At 47.4% G+C, this 19,906-nt stretch overlaps 1 protein-coding gene and 1 non-coding gene across 5 annotated transcripts; both read right to left on the bottom strand.

The window, feature by feature from the left end:
* Positions 1-21: 21 nt before the first annotated feature.
* Positions 22-19,906, bottom strand: KHDC4 (KH domain containing 4, pre-mRNA splicing factor). 4 transcript variants are annotated; one of them, XM_063357253.1, is made up of 14 exons: positions 19,792-19,906; positions 19,458-19,695; positions 15,342-15,470; positions 14,910-14,989; positions 14,161-14,213; positions 13,119-13,282; positions 10,040-10,251; positions 9,435-9,495; positions 7,588-7,645; positions 7,120-7,373; positions 6,451-6,606; positions 5,343-5,455; positions 2,304-2,395; positions 22-1,338 (listed from the first exon to the last, which is right to left on the bottom strand). In XM_063357253.1, exons 1-14 carry the CDS (start codon positions 19,881-19,883, stop codon positions 1,139-1,141), a joined length of 1,902 nt encoding a protein of 633 aa, XP_063213323.1. In that variant the 5' UTR covers positions 19,884-19,906; the 3' UTR covers positions 22-1,138. The 4 variants fall into 4 exon arrangements, 3 of the variants coding, with proteins under 3 accessions (XP_063213323.1, XP_063213324.1, XP_063213325.1); XM_063357254.1 differs by having other exon boundaries at positions 15,342-15,464; XR_010073867.1 differs by having other exon boundaries at positions 1,293-1,338; positions 5,343-5,427.
* Positions 12,809-12,937, bottom strand: LOC134526141 (small Cajal body-specific RNA 4). The gene has a single exon (XR_010073894.1). It is a non-coding gene; the product is annotated as a small Cajal body-specific RNA 4 (non-coding RNA).

The raw sequence follows: 19,906 nt of genomic DNA, 5'->3' as shown, positions 1-19,906 counted from the left end.
CCACAAAAGCAGCGACAGGGAGAACATTTATACATTTATTTATAATGAAAGTATGGTTCTAACTATTTACAACACATAGGAAAGACAATGTTTGTACAACTGAGCCAGCAAGGTCTGTCAGTGCGCAGGAGCGATGCACGTCCCCATTTTTAAAACGATTTCCAGAGCTGCCCCGCACCACACGGCAGGCCCTGGCCTTGTCTCTCCGCACAAGACAGTTCTCTGCGCAGCGGTCACCCCGCGCTTCACGTCCGTAAAGAGTCCAACTCATTCCAGGCGCAAGGGAAGAGCCAGGCCTGCGCCAGCTGCCCCTTCCGGAAACCGCCCGACAGAAGGGGCGGAATCGAGCGAGTGAAGAGATGGGGGAGAAGCTCCTGAGAAGGGGTTCGGTCCAAACCCCGGCCTGGGAAGGAAGCCAGGAGCGACTGGAGATTAAGTACCAGCGCTACAGCCTTTCTGTGGGGCAGCAGCATCCAAAAAACACATCCAAAAAACCCAGCATCCCCCCGCCCCGACATCTGGCTAGAAGGAGAAGTTGTGGGGTTAGTAAAACCACATTTGAAAGAAAAAAAAAAAAAAAACCAACCAACAAAACAGTGCTGAGTTACAGGAGATGCTTAAAGTAAAAGCCAAATTAAGAGTTTTAGGAAACAGGATGCTCAAGTTTTTCGGAACTACTGTATATTCCTTTCCTTTGTTGAAAGTCCAAACATCGAAGCCAGAGTCACCATTAGCTCATCGGGACTGCAAACGCAGGCTGACAGCAAGAACGCTCAATAAAATACAAACACCAGGTGTAGAATGAAGCCAGTGTGACTGACTTTCCATTTTTAAGTTACCCTGGAAAAATGGGAAACGCAGACCAACAGGCTTCCCTAGCTTCTCTTTACAGTACTTCCCCCATCGTATAAGGGACTAGCCCTCTCAGAATAGTATTTCAAATATTATTTTTGTCATTGACAAATTCACTGCAGAAATAAGTATTTTAAAAATAATGGAGCCCTTTCAAGGGGGAATACCGAACCTTTAGCTTCTGCAAATGTAAAAAACAATGCGTATTTGCAAAGTTTATTCTGTAATATACATGCATTATTGCTAGAGGGGAAAAAAAAGATGAATGAAAACTCTTCTGCAGCTTTTATGGTGCCATCCAAAATGGCATCTGTTGTTTAGCTCGCTGTTGTGAGGAAGGGTACTGGTATCCCAAACTCCATCCCTGTGAAAACGTACTTGCGTTTTTATGGCCACCGTGTTCCTCTTCTTCATCTGATGAATCTCCAGCATATGCCACTAATCCAAAGCCCTTTTCTGCAGTTTTCATCTTCTTAGCTTGATGATCTAGGAGGGGAAAACAAAACAAACCCCCCCCAGCCCCCAAGAAGGAAAAACAAAACCAAAGAGAGATAAAATGCCCCAAAACGAGTTAATAAAAAAGAGACGTTAATTGTAAATTGTTAGTTGGACACCATTTTGAGGTCACAAGGCCAATGGTCATCCAAGGTCGAAGGCCACACGAAACAGCACCAGCAACAGCACATGTGATCCATCAGAACCATGTAAGAGAACAGAGAAAGAAGAAACAAACACACAAAAAAGGTAAAGTTAGCAAATGGGTCTAAGTGATGGCAATTTCACCGTTAAAGAGATAATTATGTAAAGAAAAGTAGAAATTTTGTTCAAAAGAAAGCTAACAGAAGAGCAATCTCTGGGACCAATACTGCAGAAAAACTAAGGTTAAACAGGCTACCGTGATGTACCTGCAGACCTCAAAGGCACTAAACTACCAGGAGAGTTAAAATGATTACACGTACTACCAAGTTGCAAGTACTTGATGTATCACACAGCCCTACAAACGGACGAAACCTGACAGCACTTCTGTTGTTTGCAGACATAGCTCATACACCTGAACTGTAACTCCCACCGATACTCCTCAATGCCGCTAGAGATAGCTGCTCACAACGCAACGCCACGTGAAATCTGCGTTACAAAACAAGCCTAAGAGATTCTGTGCCTCAGCTGACTTATGGGTCAAAAATACCTGTCTTTAGTCCTTCACTTAATTACACTCTCCTCAGTCATACAGATAGTTATTAAAGTGTTAAGAGAAGCATCATATGTGTATAATTACAGCAAACGTAAGTGATTTTAGAACAGTGCAACATGACCTGCTTTACGCTTAAACAGTGCGGTATAAAGAAAAGCAAAAAAAAAAAGTCACCTAATTAAACAAATGTTAAGACCAGTGGAAACTCATTTGGGAAAGGAAACTTGACTTACAAGTCTATTTTATTCATTGCACTCACCATGGTTGCCTGGTAAAGGCCCCGCACCATTTCTTTCTTCAGATTCTGATTTCATCCCAGTGACAGGAAAAGCTGGCGGAGGCATCAACTGCCTATTTAAACCAATGCAATCCCTTATTTCTTCTTCTTTTTTTTTTTTTTTTGAACATGCAAAGAGTCAACAGTAATAGCAAACAAATTCATAACTCAGTCCTTGACCTGAGGAGTTTAGCTTTTAATTGCCTGACTAACCTAGTGGCTTTCTACGATGGAGTGAGTGCATCAGTGGACAAGGGAAGAGCAACTGATGTCACCTACCTGCACTTCTGTAAGGTCTTCAGTACCGTCCCCCCAGTATTCCTGCCTCAGAAATCAGAGAGAAATGGATTCAATGGATAGACTAGTTATGGGTAAGGAACTGGCTGGATGGCCACATCCAAAGAGTTACACTCAGCGGCTCAATGTCCAAATGGAAACCAGCAACAAGTGGTGTCCCTCAAGGGTCCGTACCAGGACCGATACTATTTAATGTCTTCATCCATGACATAGACAGTGGGATCAAGTGCAGCAAAAATGCCAGGAGGCCTGCATGGATTAACAAGGAGCTCCTGGACAAACTCAGAAAAAGGAAGCCTACAGGGGTGGAAGCAAGAACAGGCAGACTGGGAGGAAAACAGAGAAACTGTCCAAGCAGCCAGGAACCAGATTAGGCAAGCTAAAGCCCAGATAGAATTAAATCTGGCCAGGGACATCAAGGACAACAAGAAAAACTTCTATAAGTATGTCAGAGATAAAAGGATGACTAGGGAAGATGTGGGCCCTCTCCAGAAGGAAACAGAAGACGTGGTCACCCAGGATATGGAGAAGTACTGAATGACTTTTTTGCCTCAGTCTTCACTGGCACAAGCTCCGACCACACCGCCTAAGCTGCAGGAGGCAAAAACAGGGGCTGTGAGAATGAAGAACCGCACGCTACAGAAGATCAAGTATGAGACCATCTGAGGAACCTGAAGGTGCATAAGTCCATGGGACATGATGAAATCCATCCACGGGTCCTGGGGGAGCTGGCGGATGAAGTCGCTAAGCCGCTTTCCCTTATATTTGAAAAGTGGTGTCAGTCTGGTGAAGTTCCCGCTGACTGGAGAAGGGGAAACAGAACCCCCATTTTCAAAAAGGGAAAAAAGGAAGACCCGGGGAACTACAGACTGGTCACTCTCACCTCTGCGCCTGGCAAGATCATGGAGCAGATCCTGCTGGAAACTCTGCTAAGGCACATGGGAAATAAGGAGGTGACTGGTGACAGCCAACATGGCTTCACCAAGGGCAAATCGTGCCTGACAAATCTGGTGGCCTTCTACCATGTTGCCACAGCATTGGTAGATAAGGGGAGAGCAACAGATGTCATTTACCTGGAGTTATGCAAAGCGTCTGACGCTGTCCTGCATGACATCCTGGTCTCTGAATTGGGAAAGCATGGATTTGATGGATGGACCACTTGGTGGATAAGGAACTGGCTAGGTGGCCGCACTCAAAGAGTTGTGGTCAACGGCTCAACGTCCACATGGAAACCAGTGACGAGTGGCGTTCAGGGGTCAGTTCTGAGACCGGTGCTGTTTAGCATCTTTGTCGGTGACATGGACAGTGGGATTGAGTGCACCCTCAGCAAGTTTGCCGATGACACCAAGCTGTGTGGCGCGGTCAACACGCTGGAGGGAAGGGATGCCCTCCAGAGGCACCTGGACAGGCCTGAGAGGTGGGCCCATGCAAACCTCACAAAATTCAACCAGGCCAAGCGCAAGGTCCTGGCAATCCCAGGCACAAATACAGGTTGGGCAGAGAATGGCTGGAGAGCAGCCCTGAGGAGAAGGACTTGGGGGTGTTGGTGGACGAGAAGCTTAGCGTGAGCCAGCAATGCATGCTTGCAGCCCAGAAAGCCAACCGCGTCCTGGGCTGCATCAATAGAAACGTGGCCAGCAGCTCGAGGGACGTGATTCTACCCCTCTACTCTGGTGAGATCCCACCTGGAGTACTGCCTCCAGCTCTGGAGTCCCCACCACAAGACACAGACCTATTGGAGCGAATCCAGAGGGAGGCCACAAAAATGATCCGAGGTCTGGAACACCTCTCCTGTGAAGAAAGGGTGAGGGGGTTGGGGTTGCTCAGCCTGGAGAAGACTCCAGGGAGACCTTTCAATACCTAAATGGGCCTTATAAGAAAGATGGAAAGGGACCTTTTACCAAGGCCTGTAGTGACAGGACATAGGTAATGGTTTTAAACTAAAAAAGGGCAGATTTAGATTAGATATAAGCAAGAAATTCTTTCCTGAATAGTGATGAGACCCTGGGTTTCTAGAGAACTTGTGGATGCCCCATCCCTGGAAGTGTTCAAGGTCAGGCTGTAAGGGGCTTTGAGCAACCTGATCTATAGAAGATGTCCCTTCCCACAGCAGAGGGGGTGGACTATATGATCTTTAGAGGTCCCTTCCAACCCAAGCCATGCCATGAAATAAAGCGCAAACCTGACAGTGTCGTGGCTCAATGCACTGGAGTGCATGAGGAACAGGAGCGACGCCCAATGACTTCCAACAGCTATGCTGAATTTAGGACTACATACAAGATTGTGAACATATAAAACTTTACCAATACCCCGATGTATTTCATAATGACCAGAAAACAAAAGGGGCTATCAAGTAAACCTTTCCCTGAAACTTCAGGCTGTGAAATTTCAAGTTTACAACTTTTTCAGATTTGTTTTAAAATTGGAATAATTTAAGTGCAAGTGCTAACCTATTTCACAAGAATATCTTGTTATCTCAAGAAGCTGGCAAAATACCAGCCCCAGACAAAGTTAAGAGCATACAGACTTAGAAGGAATGGAAATTAAGCTATTTTCATTATGTAGCATGTAAAGAGCACCCCTTCTCCTTAAAAAAAACAACCAACAAACACACAGCACCACACACAAAACCCCACCCACAACAAAACAGACAACCCCCCTAAGCCCTAAGTCAGAGAACATGAAACATAAATCATCTCCGAACATAATTCCTTCTTCACTCACCTGTCCCTCTCTCTCTCCTTTCCTGAGGAACTTGCTGGCTTCGATCCGGCTCCATCGATTTCACTCTGACTGGAGAAGCCTGTACCTAAATTAGTCATATGAATGGGTCCATGCTATGAGCAGAAAAACACACGGCATTAGCAAATCTACAACTACAACATAAGCTATAGCTCCTTAATGATAACGATAGGAAACCCAACTTTTCAGAGCATATTGCCAACTAGCAGAAGAAACCACTAATCGCCATTGTTAAAACAAAATGCTTTCTCCTAAAAATACTGAGGGTTATGTGGTAAGAAATACACCTGAGCACCAATACGGAAGACACCTGACCACCTACTCCATCTTTTCAGCAGCTTGGGACAGTAAAGATAGCTGCTTAGTTCATGGATCCACTTACTACCTCCTCAGCCAGCTAACTCTGAACACTGCATAGACCTCATGCTGCAGTGAACTCTGCTGGAGGTCTATGAGGTCTAACACGTGGGCAGCTCCTTGTTGTCTCTAGGCCAAGCTTTTACTACGGGTTTCTGCCTGTGAGCAGGGGTGCATCATCAGAGAAACACTTGCAGAAACTCCCTTTTCTCACATACAAGCCTGAAGAACTCAAAATTATTTTTATTAAAATCAACTATTAAAATCAACTGTTTAAAATTTGCTATCTAAAAAATAATAAAATCAATCTCTTAGAACTAGGCTGCTTGAAATCCTCTCAAGTGCAACCTGCAAGAAAGGTAAATGGGAAAATCTGGAAGTTATTACCACGCTTCCCTCCCACCCCTCACACAAGCCCACCAAAAACCAAACAAAACCCCAAAATAATTTCCCTTTAAACTAATCGGTAACACGCTGTTGACATCTCTTTGACCTGAATGCACCGCTAGCTATTCTTCACGAAAGATCGAGGGTATGGAAACCAAGCTGGCAATGAACCAAGTAGGTCACGGTTTAAGAACAGTGCATCCACTCAAAGAACCCAAAGCGTGGTCTCCATGTACTGTAACAATTGCTGCCAAAGGTCTTGCACGACTGTGGCCAAATAAACTGAATCTCTCTCCAGCCAAGTTCCATTTTGGTGAACGAAGTAAAATTGCCAGTTTTATTCCACCTGATATCCCAGCAGTCCTGACTCTCTCTCATCCGGTAGTTCCTCAGTGAAGCGTCTCTTTTGACCTTGGGGATGGGGTTGGACTTGTGGCTGGGTACCAGTCGGCATGGTTGTTTTTACTGGGGCAGCAGGAAGGAAAGGACCACTCAGTGGACTCTGGTATGCAGAAGTTGAAAACAAAACACAAGAAAATTTGATAATATGCACATAAAGTATTAATTCAATGTAGAGTTTCATACACAGAACACACGACTAGTCTCCCTTTGCAGAACTTAAGAGAAGCTAGAAGGAAATTCACAACTTAAAGATAAGTATTTCATTTATAGAATGCTACCACCTCGAACTAATCCCTGTCTGTAATTCAAACTCATTGTACCTACATAGCTGCATCACAGCCTGTGATAACGCGTTTCACAAACAAGCGACCGCCCCCTGCGAGCATCCTTTACGTTAACAGGTGGCTATGATACGAAAAAGGCCCGTAGGAAGCAGCCATACCAACAATTTAATTGTTTAGACAGAAGCGTCAGCAAAGCAATAACAACAACAAAAAAGAATGCCCTAAAGAAGAATTTGCCATCTGGAACTACTGCAATTATTTCATTGTTAGCAGAGAAACAGCTTAGTAAGTTGACAACTATAGGACGAATAATGAGTCTGTGGCAGTACCTGGCCAGTGCTGGCTGGAGGCTGTACTTGAGATATCGGGTACTGTGTTGGCACAGGCGGAACTCCTGTAGGTAGCGTTGTTAGGACTCCAGGTGCCAATGGCACCGCAGGTGGGACAATGCCTGGTACACCATATGGTGGCTGAACTGGTTGTTGAGGAGGAGGAACAACGGGATAACCAGACTGATACCCATTGGAAGGGTAATACGATGGCTGGGAAGGTACGCTATTTATAGCAGCGGGCTGCGTGAAGCCTGGTGAGAGAAAGGGGGAAAAACGGTCACCTTAATTCACTTAAGAGTCACAAAAATGCCAAATTTAATTACCAAATGTAAAAGAAGCTGGAGTCCTTTTCAACTGAAGGACTTAACTTAAAGACTTCCACAGGTAACTAAATTCCATAAAACTAACTATAAGTACAGCTCTGCAGAATGCAACTCCAAAGACTTCATTATTGCTAACGTTTACCTGCTAAGGGTACTGCAGTGGTTATCTGATTCACAAATCGGGAATATTCAGCGTGAACCTACAAAGAATTTTCAAAGATTAGACAACAGACATCCATTTACTATACTAACCTTTTGCAGGCAAAGGGCATCGTACCACACATCCCCATGAAACCGTAAGGGGGCTCTGGTTACAGAACATACGACGCACAAAGACAGCAATAATCCAAGCATAAAAACTGAAACCAAAAGCCCACCGACCAAAACCGCCACCAAAACCCCGCTGACTATCCCACTAATTCTGCTGGTCTCTGTCAGATTTGCGTAAAATACAGGACAATCTTTCAGAGGAAATAGTGGGAAACTAATTTCTTCATTAGAGACAAAATACACCAAGTCAAAGAATCTAAAAGCTTCCATATATTTTTCAAAAGAGACTTTGCAGCCCATACTCAATTATAAATACTAAAAGACTGTCTCACAGGATTTTACTCTATTTGCATTCATATAAGAAAATCTGCGAAATTAATTTTTTATGTCCACATGTGAGAGATTTTCTAAGATTTTTGTGGTACAATAATCACTTTAGGAAAGATAAAGCAGACTGCCTGGCTCTGGAAAACATTTAAAGCTAAAGCAAGGGAAGCTACAGCACTAAGAAGAAAGCACGGTTCCTTTATGCGCAGTGTCAGACAATCCCCTGCCCGCACTGCAGTTCTGCTCAGGAAGAACCTGCACGCTTCTATGCAAGCGCACCCTCGGTGAGGTCACAGACAACACCGAGTTGGGTGGGAGTGCTGATCTCCTCGAGGGCAGGAAGGCTCTGCAGAGGGGTCTGCACAGGCTGGGTCGATAAGCTGAGGCCAACCGTGTGAGGTTCACCAAGGCCAAGTGCCGGGTCCTGCCCTTGGGTCACACCAACCCCATGGACGCTCCAGGCTGGGGGCAGAGTGGCTGGAGAGCTGCCCGGCGGAAAAGGGCCTGGGGGTGTTGGTCGACGGCCATCTGGACGTGAGCCAGCAGTGTGCCCAGGGGGCCAAGAAGGCCAACAGCACCCTGGCCTGTACCAGCAGGAGTGTGGCCAGCAGGACCGGGGCAGTGACCGTCCCCCTGAACTCGGCACTGGTGAGGCCCCCCCTCAGGTGCTGTGTCCAGTTTTGGGCCCCTCACTCCCGGAAAGACACTGAGGGGCTGGAGCGAGTCCAGAGAAGGGCAACGGAGCCGGTGAGGGGTCTGGAGCAGGAGTCCTGCGAGGAGCGGCTGAGGGAGCTGGGGGTGTTCAGCCTGGAGAAAAGGGGGCTGAGGGGAGACCTCGCTCTCTACAGCTCCCTGAAAGGAGGGGGTAGCCGGGGGGGGTCGGGCTCTTCCCCCAAGGAACAGGCGATGGGACAAGAGGGAACAGCCTCAAATTGCACCAGGGGAGGTTTAGGATGGATATTAGGAAAAATTTCTTCACCAAAAGGGCTGTCAGGCATTGGAAGAGGCTGCCCAGGGCAGTGGTGGAGTCGCCATCCCTGGAGGGGTTTAAAAGCCGGGCAGACGCGGTGCTGAGGGACGTGGGTCAGTGGGGGTTTGGGCAGCGTCAGGTTGATGGTTGGACGCGATGATCTGAAAAGTCCCTTTCAACCTTGACAATTCTATAAATTTTTTTTCCCCCAAATTCCACTACTACAGCTCTATCCCAGGAAACGTTTATTTTCTGTAAAAAAATTAGACAGCAGTACTTAGGAGGAAAAACCTATTAGCGAATCAGAACACACAGACCATTTTGCTGAGAACATAAAAAAACCACAAACCAAAACTCATTCGCCAAGCACATGCTAAAGCTACGACAGGCTCCAAAATCTCATATTTGTAAGAGCTACTTACAGTTTGCAATAGATTCTCACACAGCTTTTTAGCAGCTGCCAAACCTTCTGGCTTTGGGTGGCTGAAAACATATACATAAACATACCTCATAAGCACAAATGTTTCTGCAAAATTTGTGAGCTTTTTCTTTCATGAGCAACCTGCTGTCAAATCTTATCCCTTTAATGAGCGATCAGTCACCTCAACAGGACTCTAGCAGCTCGGCAGCTATTTACCACAATCGTGAACAAAAGCAATTAATATCTTCTGCGTGAAAATTCAGGTTTGTCTAAATACTGCAAGAAAGGAGCAGAGAACACTGACTTGATTGCTCAATGCATTTTATACTCTTCCCTTAAAGCTCAACGTTGCAACCCAAGCCCAAAAAGAAAGCAGCTTTACTGTGTTCCCAACGAAAGCAACACCTTATGACTACCACTTCATACCACATCACCATACGGCTGAGATCTTTAAAGTGACATTAAAATAAAAGACTGGTTCAAAACCTATTTAATTTGCACTAAGTCAGTCAGAATTAAGAATTCCCTATGTCAATTAAACGTTAAGCTACGTTCGTGATTGGTCACCGGTGTTTTTTATTTTTTCCTTTAAAAAGCCCCTCGTACCTGATGTAGATGTACATGGGTTCAAAAGCTTCTCTGCCCGATGCCGGTTCTATGCAACCTGAGCCTTTCCCACGAAGAAAGACTTTGGCGCCTGTTTCAATTTGAATGTGCTGCAAGTAGGAGCAACCAGGCCCTTCCACCTTCTCCTTCACATTAAATGTAGGTACAGCATGTTCCAGACCAACAAATAACTTGTCCTGAACATAATGCATCTGTAAATGTAACAGTAAAAGCTTATTATTGGCTCACAATCGCAGGCCTTGGTTCTCATGGGGGACTTCAGTCACCCTGGTATCTGCTGGGAAGGCTACACCGCCAGGCGTGCACAGTCCAGGAGGTCCCACCAGTGTATGGATGATAACTTTTGACTCAGGTGGTGGAGGAGCCAACAAGGAGAGGAGCACTCCTGGACCTGGTACTGACAAACACAGAGGGACTGGTGGAGGACATTAAGGTTGGGGGCAGCCTTGGCTGTAGTGCTCATGGAAAGATAAGGGTTCAGGATCATGGGTAGTATGCACAAAAAACCAAGCAGGATTGCAGCCTTGGACTTCAGGAGGGCTAACTTTGACCTCTTCAAGAAACTGCTTGGAGAAATACCGTGGGCTTGGGCTCTGGAAGGTAGCAGGGCTCAAGAGAGCTGGTTGGTATTCAAACACCACTTCCTCCAAGCTCAGGATCGGTGCATCCCTAAGAGCAAGAAATCGGCCAAGGGACGCAGGAGACCTGCATGGTTGAGCAGGGAGCTTCTGAAAAAGCTCAAATGGAAGAAGGAAGTTTACAGCAAGTGGAAGAAGGGACTGACCCCTTGGGAAGATTACAAGAATGCTGCCAGAGCGTGCATGGATGAAACGAGTAAAGCCAAGGCCGCTTTGGAATTAAACCTGGCCAGGGACGTCAAGCTGAACAGGAAGGGCTTCTTCAGGTATATCAGAGGCAAAAGGAAAACTAGAGAAAACGTGGGCCTGCTGTTGAATGAGACAGGAGCCATGGGGACAGCGGATGCGGAGAAGGCGGAGTTACTGAATGCCTTCTTTGCTTCGGTCTTTACTGCTCGGCCCAGCCCTCAGGAGTCCCAGACTTTGCAGGTAACAGGGAAAGCACAGACGACGGAAGACTTCCCCTTGGTTGAGGAGGATCGAGTGAGAGATCAATTAAGTACACTGGATATCCACAAGTCCATGTGTCCTGATAGGATGCACCCGAGAGTGCTGAGGGAGCTGGCAGAAGTCATTGCTGGGCCACTCTCCCTCATCTTTGAAAGGTCCTGGAGAACAGGCGAGGTGCCTGAGGACTGGAGGAAAGGCATTGTCACCCCAGTCTTCAAAAAGGACAAGAAGGAGGATCTGGGGAACTACAAGCCAGTCAGCCTCACCTCCATCCCTGGAAAGATGATGGAACAGCTCATTCTGGGCATCATCTCAAGGCACGTGGAGGAAAAGAAAGCTATCAAAAGTAGTCAGCACGGATTCACCAAGGGGAAATCATGCCTGACTAATCCGATAGCCTTCTACGATGGCATGACTGGATGGATAGATGAGGGGAGGGCAGGGGATGTTGTCTACCTTGACTTCAGCAAGGCTTTCAACAGAGTCTCCCACAGCACCCTCATAGGGAAGCTTAGGAAGTGTGGGTTGGATGAATAGACAGTGTGGTGGACTGAAAACTGGCTGAAAGATATTGCTCAGAGGGTGGTCATTAGGGGCACAGAGTCTAGTTGGAGGTCAGTGACAAGTGGTGTTCCCCAGGGATCAGTACTGGGCCCAGTCCTCCTCAATACATTCACCAATGACCTGGATGAAGGGAGAGAGTGCTCCTTCAGCAAGTTCGCCGACGACACAAAGCTGGGGGGAGTGGCTGACACAGCAGAAGGCTGTGCCACCATCCAGAGAGACCTGGACAGGCTGGAGAGTTGGGCGGAGAGGAACTTAATGAAATTCAACAAGGGCAAGCGCAGGGTGCTGCACCTGGGGAGGAATAACCCCCCGCACCAGGACAGGTTGGGGGTGACCTGCTGGAGAGCAGCTCTGTGGAAAGAGACCTGGGAGTCCTGGGGGACAACAGGATGCCCATGAGCCAGCAATGGGCCCTGGTGGCCAAGAAGGCCAATGGCATTCTGGGGGTCATCAAGAAGAGTGTGGCCAGCAGGTGGAGGGAGGTCATCCTCCCCCTCTGCTCTGCCCTGGGGAGGCCACACCTGTAGTGCTGTGTCCAGTTCTGGGCTCCCCGGGTCAAGAAGGACGGGGAACTGCTGGAGAGGGGACAGCAAAGGGCTACCAAAATGCTGAGGGGATTGGAACACCTCTCTGATGAAGAACAGACTGAAAAGACCCGGGTCCCTCAGCCTGGAGAAAAGACGACTAAGGGGGGATCTTATCAACGCTTATAAATACTTAAAGGGGGATGTCAGGAGGATGGGGCCAGGTTTGTTTTTTTTTCCAGTGGTGCCCAGTGACAAGAGGTAACGGGCACAAACTTGACCATGGGAAGTTCCATCTCAAGACGAGGAGGAACTTCTTTCCTGTGAGGGTGGCAGAGCCCTGGCACAGGCTGCCCAGAGAGGTGGTGGAGTCTCCGTCTCTGGAGACATCCCAAACCCGCCTGGAGGCGTTCCTGTGCCACCTGCTCTGGGTGACCCTGCTGTGGCCGGGGGTGGGACAGGATGATCTCCAGAGGTCCCAATCGTTCTGTGATTATTTCACTCTAGGAGCTAGGAAGTTCATTTCACTGGAGGCCAGAAGTCTTATTTCTACGACAGTCAGAACAGTGAAGTGTCGGATGGCACAGTCAGCCCTTTGCTTTTCTGTAAGAAGGACTGCTCTCCCCGTCCCTTTTCTTGTAGGAGGCTACCGTCACCCGAGTCTCACTCTTCAGACTCAGTTTGATTAGTCCTCCACTTTTCACAACGCATAAGGGTGGAGTTCTTTTATTTTGTGGGTGGTTTGGGGGGGGGTTGTTTGTTTTTCTTTTTGTGATGTTTTTTCATAAAAAATAAATAGCACATTACACGTATACTTTGTAATAGGTAAATCTTGCAATCAGTGATACTCAATGAAATTCACATAAATTAATTACTCACCCCTGACTGGAATGGAGGTTTTTGGCCAACTGCTGGAGACAACTGATTAATAGGGGCTGGCTGGTGATAGACAGTGACCGTAGCTCCGTTGAATGTTGGACTAGAACCTGTGGCTGCTTTCACTACTCCATTAGTAATTATCTCTTTAATTCGGTTAACAGCTCCTAGTTGACAGAATATGAAATCCATTTATATTTTGGCCCTTGTCAACTGCCTAGATTAACCAAATCATCAAATGACCAGGTTATTTCCCCGTATTCTGTGACAGCAGATCTACAGGCAAGAATCTCGCATTTGTCAGAGAGGCCCAATAGCGGCATTCTGGGATGGGATCCCAAAAGACAGCAACAAGCATCAGGGTTCTTTCTCCACTCCCACCGTGATAAAGCTCAGGCTAATATATGCAGGGGGCATTTTTAGCAAATGTTAGAAACTCTGACATTAACTCTGTATAGAATTTACAGCTGCATGAACGAGCAAACTAACACGTGAAAAACTGTTTACTGGCTGTGGAAATCAAGCTAGGTACAGATGGGCAGAATCAAGTTTTGGGAGAGAACTGAGGGCAAGCCTGTGAACTGACACGCAGAACAAATGAATGCCTGAACGCTTCAGTTTTCCTTTGTTTTTCCAGCAGGCATAGGCAAGACAGGAGTTCTTTGTGCTTCTAATGGAAATGCAAATATTTCACAAAAAATGTTCATACTTGGATACTAAAGGGAAGGTCTCCCTGTCACACACCTGTCGTAATGGGATCTCAGCGTGCTATCGGACAATAAATGTGTACATCAGAGCAGTACCTGCCCAGGAGCCCTACCCACTCGGCCCACCTTCCTACCAAGAGCTTTACGTTGATGACCAATGGGGTACACAGCACCGTAGAAGTTCTGAGCAGAGATCTTACTACCAACATTTAGATGTGGTCTGTTATCAACACCGAGACACTGACAGTACAGATCCATACCGGTCATAACAAAGCCCCTCAGTAAAACCCCTTTATCACAAGTAGGGAGAGAAAGAGCAGAACGCTTCGTACACTTACTGTCAACCAATTCCCGCGTCTGACCCTGGACATGAAGATACAAAGGACGATCTCTGGAAAGGAAATGTCAAACATGCCATTAAACCCACAGACAACATACAGCAATGGATCCAATCTAACGATATTACAGTCATTTAGACACAAAGTCTTCCATAAAGATTTGAAGTACTCTTCAAGTAAGGAAGTAAACACATATTCATTGGACACCACAGTGCCCAGGAAGCAAAGCCTTGCACTGAAAACTAAAAAGACTCAGAAGTTATTTACATGATGACTTAAAGTTATACCACCGAAAATTTTAATTTTCTTGTCCACATGAAAGGTTAACTACAAAAGCACCGAGAAACGAAAGGTTAACTACAAAAGCACCCAGTTTATGAAATATTAGCTCTCTCTGTAATTGGAAAGTTGCCCATTCTCAGCAAAACGCACGGGACAGCCAGTATATTGTTCAGTTGGAAGAAGTTCAGCACAGTCTGATCTGTCACATTTGTGCGTTGGTGGGTTTTTTTGTTTGTTTGTTTTTAATTTTATTTTTCTTTCACCCTCTGAATATCAAGCAGGTAGGAAAGCAGCTATGCAGTCAGGACTATCATATGGTAAACGTATTCGAAACACTCAATAATCAAATTGCTGTGGCAGCCAAGGGTGACACTGCTCATGAAAAACAAGACAAATAAAACCCCACCACTTAGCCACCCCATGAGGAAAGAGAAAAAAAGCAGAAACCCCAAAAAAGAAATACAAACCCAGGTCCCACTTTTGCTTTCTCTTCTGCAGTCATGAATCTCCCTCGAGTAGAGACGGCGGCTCCACTCAGTCGACTTATCTGCAATTTAAAAAAAACCCGTGACAAGTTTACCGATAATAAACAAAGCACATACAAAAACTCCAAAGTGGTTTAAGCTGTGTCGTTGTATAAAAAGACCAGAAGTCGTTAATAAAGTGGTAAGAGAATGAATGGTGCCCGCTGAAGGATACCAGCTATGCTACCTTACCTCATCGTGACATTTTATGAACAAACCAATTAAATACTAAGGAAGTGTCTTAGAAAACACAATGAGCTCTGTAAAAAGAGGAAACAACCACTGAATATAGTTTCTCGCAAGCTCTTTTAACCTTACAAACAGGTGCAAACATGCTGCCAAGCCTACCAAACCCAAGGCAGACCCCGAACATACCTCATCCTGAGTCTGTCCTCTCGTCAGCAGGTTCCTGCACGTGAGGGGGACATCGTTGATTTCTACCTCTGCCACCACAAGGTCATCTTTGCTTTTATTTGTGGCCGGACCTTTTCCCAGAGCCTGCAGCTTCAAAGACAACCGTTGCAAAAGACCGGTGGTTGGAAAGCAGAGATAAGTGATGTAACACACAAACTGACCCCCGTACTCCGGGGTGAATATCCCTTTCATTCTCCCCCTTCAGCTGTTGAACCCAAGAGCTTTACAAATATTAGCAGAAAGCACTTCATCTACCCCTTCACAACCTTGAGCCCAAATAAAAGCACTAGTTCTATCTTCAGCACATTTTAATGTAAGTAACTACTGTTTCTGTTCTGTAAACGGAGAAGCAGACGTAAAACTAAGCAGTAAAGTTGTTCAAAGGGGAACCAAGGCATCTTACACTTGAACTGGCACGTCCGATGGAAATCTGTGAGACTAATAAAACATGTAATTCCTACTTCGCTCAACTCCCCTAACAGAGGCACAGAATTTAGAATTTCTGTTCAAGAGCTAAACTCATCCCCACCGAGTACACCCCCCCCTTCTTTTTTTAAAACAAGGGCATAATATTTTTTGTCAGTATCTAAGCGCTAAGAAAGAAAAAGCCAGAGTCACAAACATATTCAGAAGATGTGGCAGAAGAGTTGGAGTTACAACAGAGACCTTATAGCTTTTTCCATGTATACACAGCTAGACGGTACATCCTTCATAAAAAACATCTGTAATGTTTTTGGGGACATAAACATAAAACAAGATTCTATAAAAAGAGAACCTTCTGTAACACCCAAAAGGTATCCAGCACTCTCATGAAAACCACACGAAGCACGGCACTTGCATGAGAGCCAGAAGGCAGCTATAGAGGGACAGAAGTCTAATGTATCATAGGTGCGTTCTAGTTCTCCATCCCCTCCACACTTCTTTTAAAAAAAAAAAAAAAGTACATTCATTAACCTGCAGGCTCCTTAATTTCCAGTCGCTCACAACGTGAAGCGCTGTCAGAGTTGATTACTCTGGAAATGTCATCACTGAACACTTCCTAACAAAAGCAACACATGCAATAAAACAAACAATCCCATTTGCAAATTAATTAGTTGGTTTGAGTTGTTCCCACAGCAATACGATTTGCCACAGGATGCCAGAACGCTACCAGAGCTTATGGAAAAAACAACACAGATGGAAGAGTGAGATATCACAGAATCTTCCAATTTTTAGGTGTCTCAAATTGGCAGTCAGCAAATAGACTGCACTTCCACCTGGTCCCACTATGAAGGAGGCCACCAGAAACCAAGCCGTGTGTTCTTCAACACTGAAAATTTCACATCCTCAGGTGGGTGTGACATACTGAAGAGCAGACACCACAGTGCAGCAAACAATGAGGAAAATCACCTAGGACTGCTGACAGCAACAGTCAAAGAAATGCTCACAGAATGGTTCGGGTTGGAAGGGACCTTAAAGATCATCTTGTTCCAACCCCCCTGCCCTGGGCAGGGACACCTCCCACCAGCCCAGGCTGCGCAAAGCCTCACCCAGCCTGGCCTTGAACCCCTCCAGGGATGGGGCAGCCACAACCTCCCTGGGCAACCTGTTCCAGTGCCTCACCACCCTCACAGCAAAGAATTTCTTCCTGATATCCAATCTAAATCTACCCTCTTTCAGTTTAAAACCATTACCCCTCATCCTGTCATTACACTCCCTGCTCCAGAGTCCCTCCCCAGCTTCCCTGTAGCCCCCTTCAGGTACTGGAAGGCTGCCATAAGGTGTCCCTGGAGCCTTCTCTTCTCCAGGCTGAACAGCCCCAACTCTCTCAGCCTGTCCTCAAGGGAGAGGTGCTCCAACCCTCTGATCATCTTTGTGGCCCTCCGCTGGACCCGTTCCAACAGCTCCATGTCCTTCTTGTGCTGAGGACTCCAGAGCTGGGCACAGTACTCCAGGTGGGGTCTCACCAGAGCGGAGCAGAGGGGCAGAATCACTTCCCTCAACCTGCAGGCCACGCTTCTATTGATGCGGCCCAGGATGTGGTTGGCTTTCTGGGCTGCAGGTGCACATTGCCGGCTCATGTTGAGCTTCTCACCCACCAGCACCCCCAAGTCCTTCTCCTCAGGGCTGCTCTCCAGCCATTCTCTGCCCAACCTGTATTTGTGCCTGGGATTGCCGTGACCCAGGTGCAGGACCTTGCGCTTGGCCTGGTTGAACTTCATGAGGTTTGCATGGGCCCACCTCTCAGGCCTGTCCAGGTGCCTCTGGAGGGCATCCCTTCCCTCCAGCGTGTTGACCGCGCCACACAGCTTGGTGTCATCGGCAAACTTGCTGAGGGTGCACTCAATCCCACTGTCCATGTCACCGACAAAGATGCTAAACAGCACCGGTCTCAGTACTGACCCCTGAACGCCACTCGTCACTGGTTTCCATGTGGACGTTGAGCCGTTGACCACAACTCTTTGAGTGCGGCCACCTAGCCAGTTCCTTATCCACCAAGTGGTCCATCCATCAAATCCATGCTTTCCCAATTCAGAGACCAGGATGTCATGCAGGACAGCGTCAGACGCTTTGCATAACTCCAGGTAAATGACGTCTGTTGCTCTCCCCTTATCTACCAATGCTGTGGCAACATGGTAGAAGGCCACCAGATTTGTCAGGCACGATTTGCCCTTGGTGAAGCCATGTTGGCTGTCACCAATCACCTCCTTATTTCCCATGTGCCTTAGCAGAGTTTCCAGCAGGATCTGCTCCATGATCTTGCCAGGCGCAGAGGTGAGAGTGACCAGTCTGTAGTTCCCCAGGTCTTCCTTTTTTCCCTTTTTGAAAATGGGGGTTCTGTTTCCCCTTTTCCAGTCAGCGGGAACTTCACCAGACTGACACCACTTTTCAAATATAATGGAAAGCGGCTTAGCGACTTCATCCGCCAGCTCCCCCAGGACCCGTGGATGGATTTCATCATGTCCCATGGACTTATGCACCTTCAGGTTCCTCAGATGGTCCCGAACCTGATCTTCTCCTACAGCGGGGGGTTCTTCATTCTCATAGGCCCTGCCTTTGCCTCCTGCAACTTGGGTGGTGAGGTTGGAGCCCTTGCCGGTGAAGACCAAGGTGAAAAAGTCATTCAGCACCTCAGCCTTCTCCGTATCCTGGGTGACCAGGACATGGAGAAGGCTGAGATGCTGAATGACTTTTTTGCTCACTACTAAACCTCACATATTAGAAGGCTGTAATGATCATTTTGGATGCAGAACCTACCTAGAACCAGCTACCGAGAAGATGCGGCAGGGCACATTTGCCACTCTTTCTTATATTATCTGTGAATAAATCCAATGGCAAAACGAATACTCATTTTGAAGCTGCCTCACAAGGCAAACCCTTAGAAGATAACTGGTAGTCCCACCAACACCATGCATGTGAAAAAAGATACAGTGTGCCATGAAAACATACTCTTCTTGTTAACTTTATATTTTAAGAAGTTTGTAAGGAAACTTGAAAGAGTCTTCCAAACTTGGCTATTAGCACAGGCTAATAACACGCAGAAAAGTTAGGCTGCTACTGAAACCGGATGACAGGCTTTAAGTTACACTTGCTTTAGAATAAAAAAGTTCAGTTGGGAGGGACCTACAGCAACCGTCTAGTCCAGCGGCCTGACCACTCCAGGGCTGAGCAGAAGCTGACCAAGTGGTTTAGAACTTGCACACACGGCTCCTACTGACAACTTAGTTTAAGTATGAAAATAATTTGGTCTCATATTTTAAACTGTCTCTTTTATACAGCGGTTTTTACAGCAGCTGGACTACTTAGAAAATACTTCAGAAAAAGTTTATCGTCTTCCTACAGATCGCTTTGGTTAAACTGTAGGGAATAGCAATGGGACAGACCTCACAGCTATGCCACTGTTCTCTGTTATTATGAAAAAAAATTTTAAAAGGTTTCCCAAGTTTTGTTACATCCTACTTCAGGAAGCAAGACTCTGACGTTCCCCGTTTCACCGAGAGCTGCTCCGACAAGCAGAAGCGGCAGGTCTGCAGCAGACAGGCATCACCCCCCACCTCGCCCATCACCGCCGGGCCCGGCGCGGCTCCGGGCACCCACCTTGTCCGCCGTGCTGGGCGCCGGCTTCAGCTTCCCTTTGGCCATTAACATCGCGTTGATCTTCGCGGCCACGGCGGCGGCCGCATCCAGCGCTCCCGAGGGGGCGGCGGAGCTCTCGGAGCCCGCCACCGCGGAGCCCCCATCGCCGCCGCCGGGAAAGGGCCGCCCGGGCAGCGGCGCCGTGCCGGGGAGCAGGAAGGCGGGGGCCGGGCCGGGCTGGTCCCACTTGCTGCGGCGCCTGGAAAAGAGAGAGGCCTCAGCCGCCGCCCGCCCCGCCACCACCGCGCCGCGGCCCTTCTCCGGCCGCGCCCGAGGACCCGCGGCGCCGCCTCACCCGCCCGCGGCCCCCGCGTCGCGCTGCGCTCCGCCGCCCGCTGACATGGCTCCGGCCCGGCTCCACCGCCTCCGCGCCAGCCGCAGCGTCATTTCCGGCCTCCGGGCCGCCTCGA

Source organism: Chroicocephalus ridibundus, chromosome 21 (genome assembly GCF_963924245.1).
Source record: "Chroicocephalus ridibundus chromosome 21, bChrRid1.1, whole genome shotgun sequence".
NCBI lineage: Eukaryota > Metazoa > Chordata > Aves > Charadriiformes > Laridae > Chroicocephalus > Chroicocephalus ridibundus.
The sequence above is the reverse complement of the archived record's forward strand: the minus strand, read 5'-3'. Positions and strand labels throughout refer to the sequence as shown.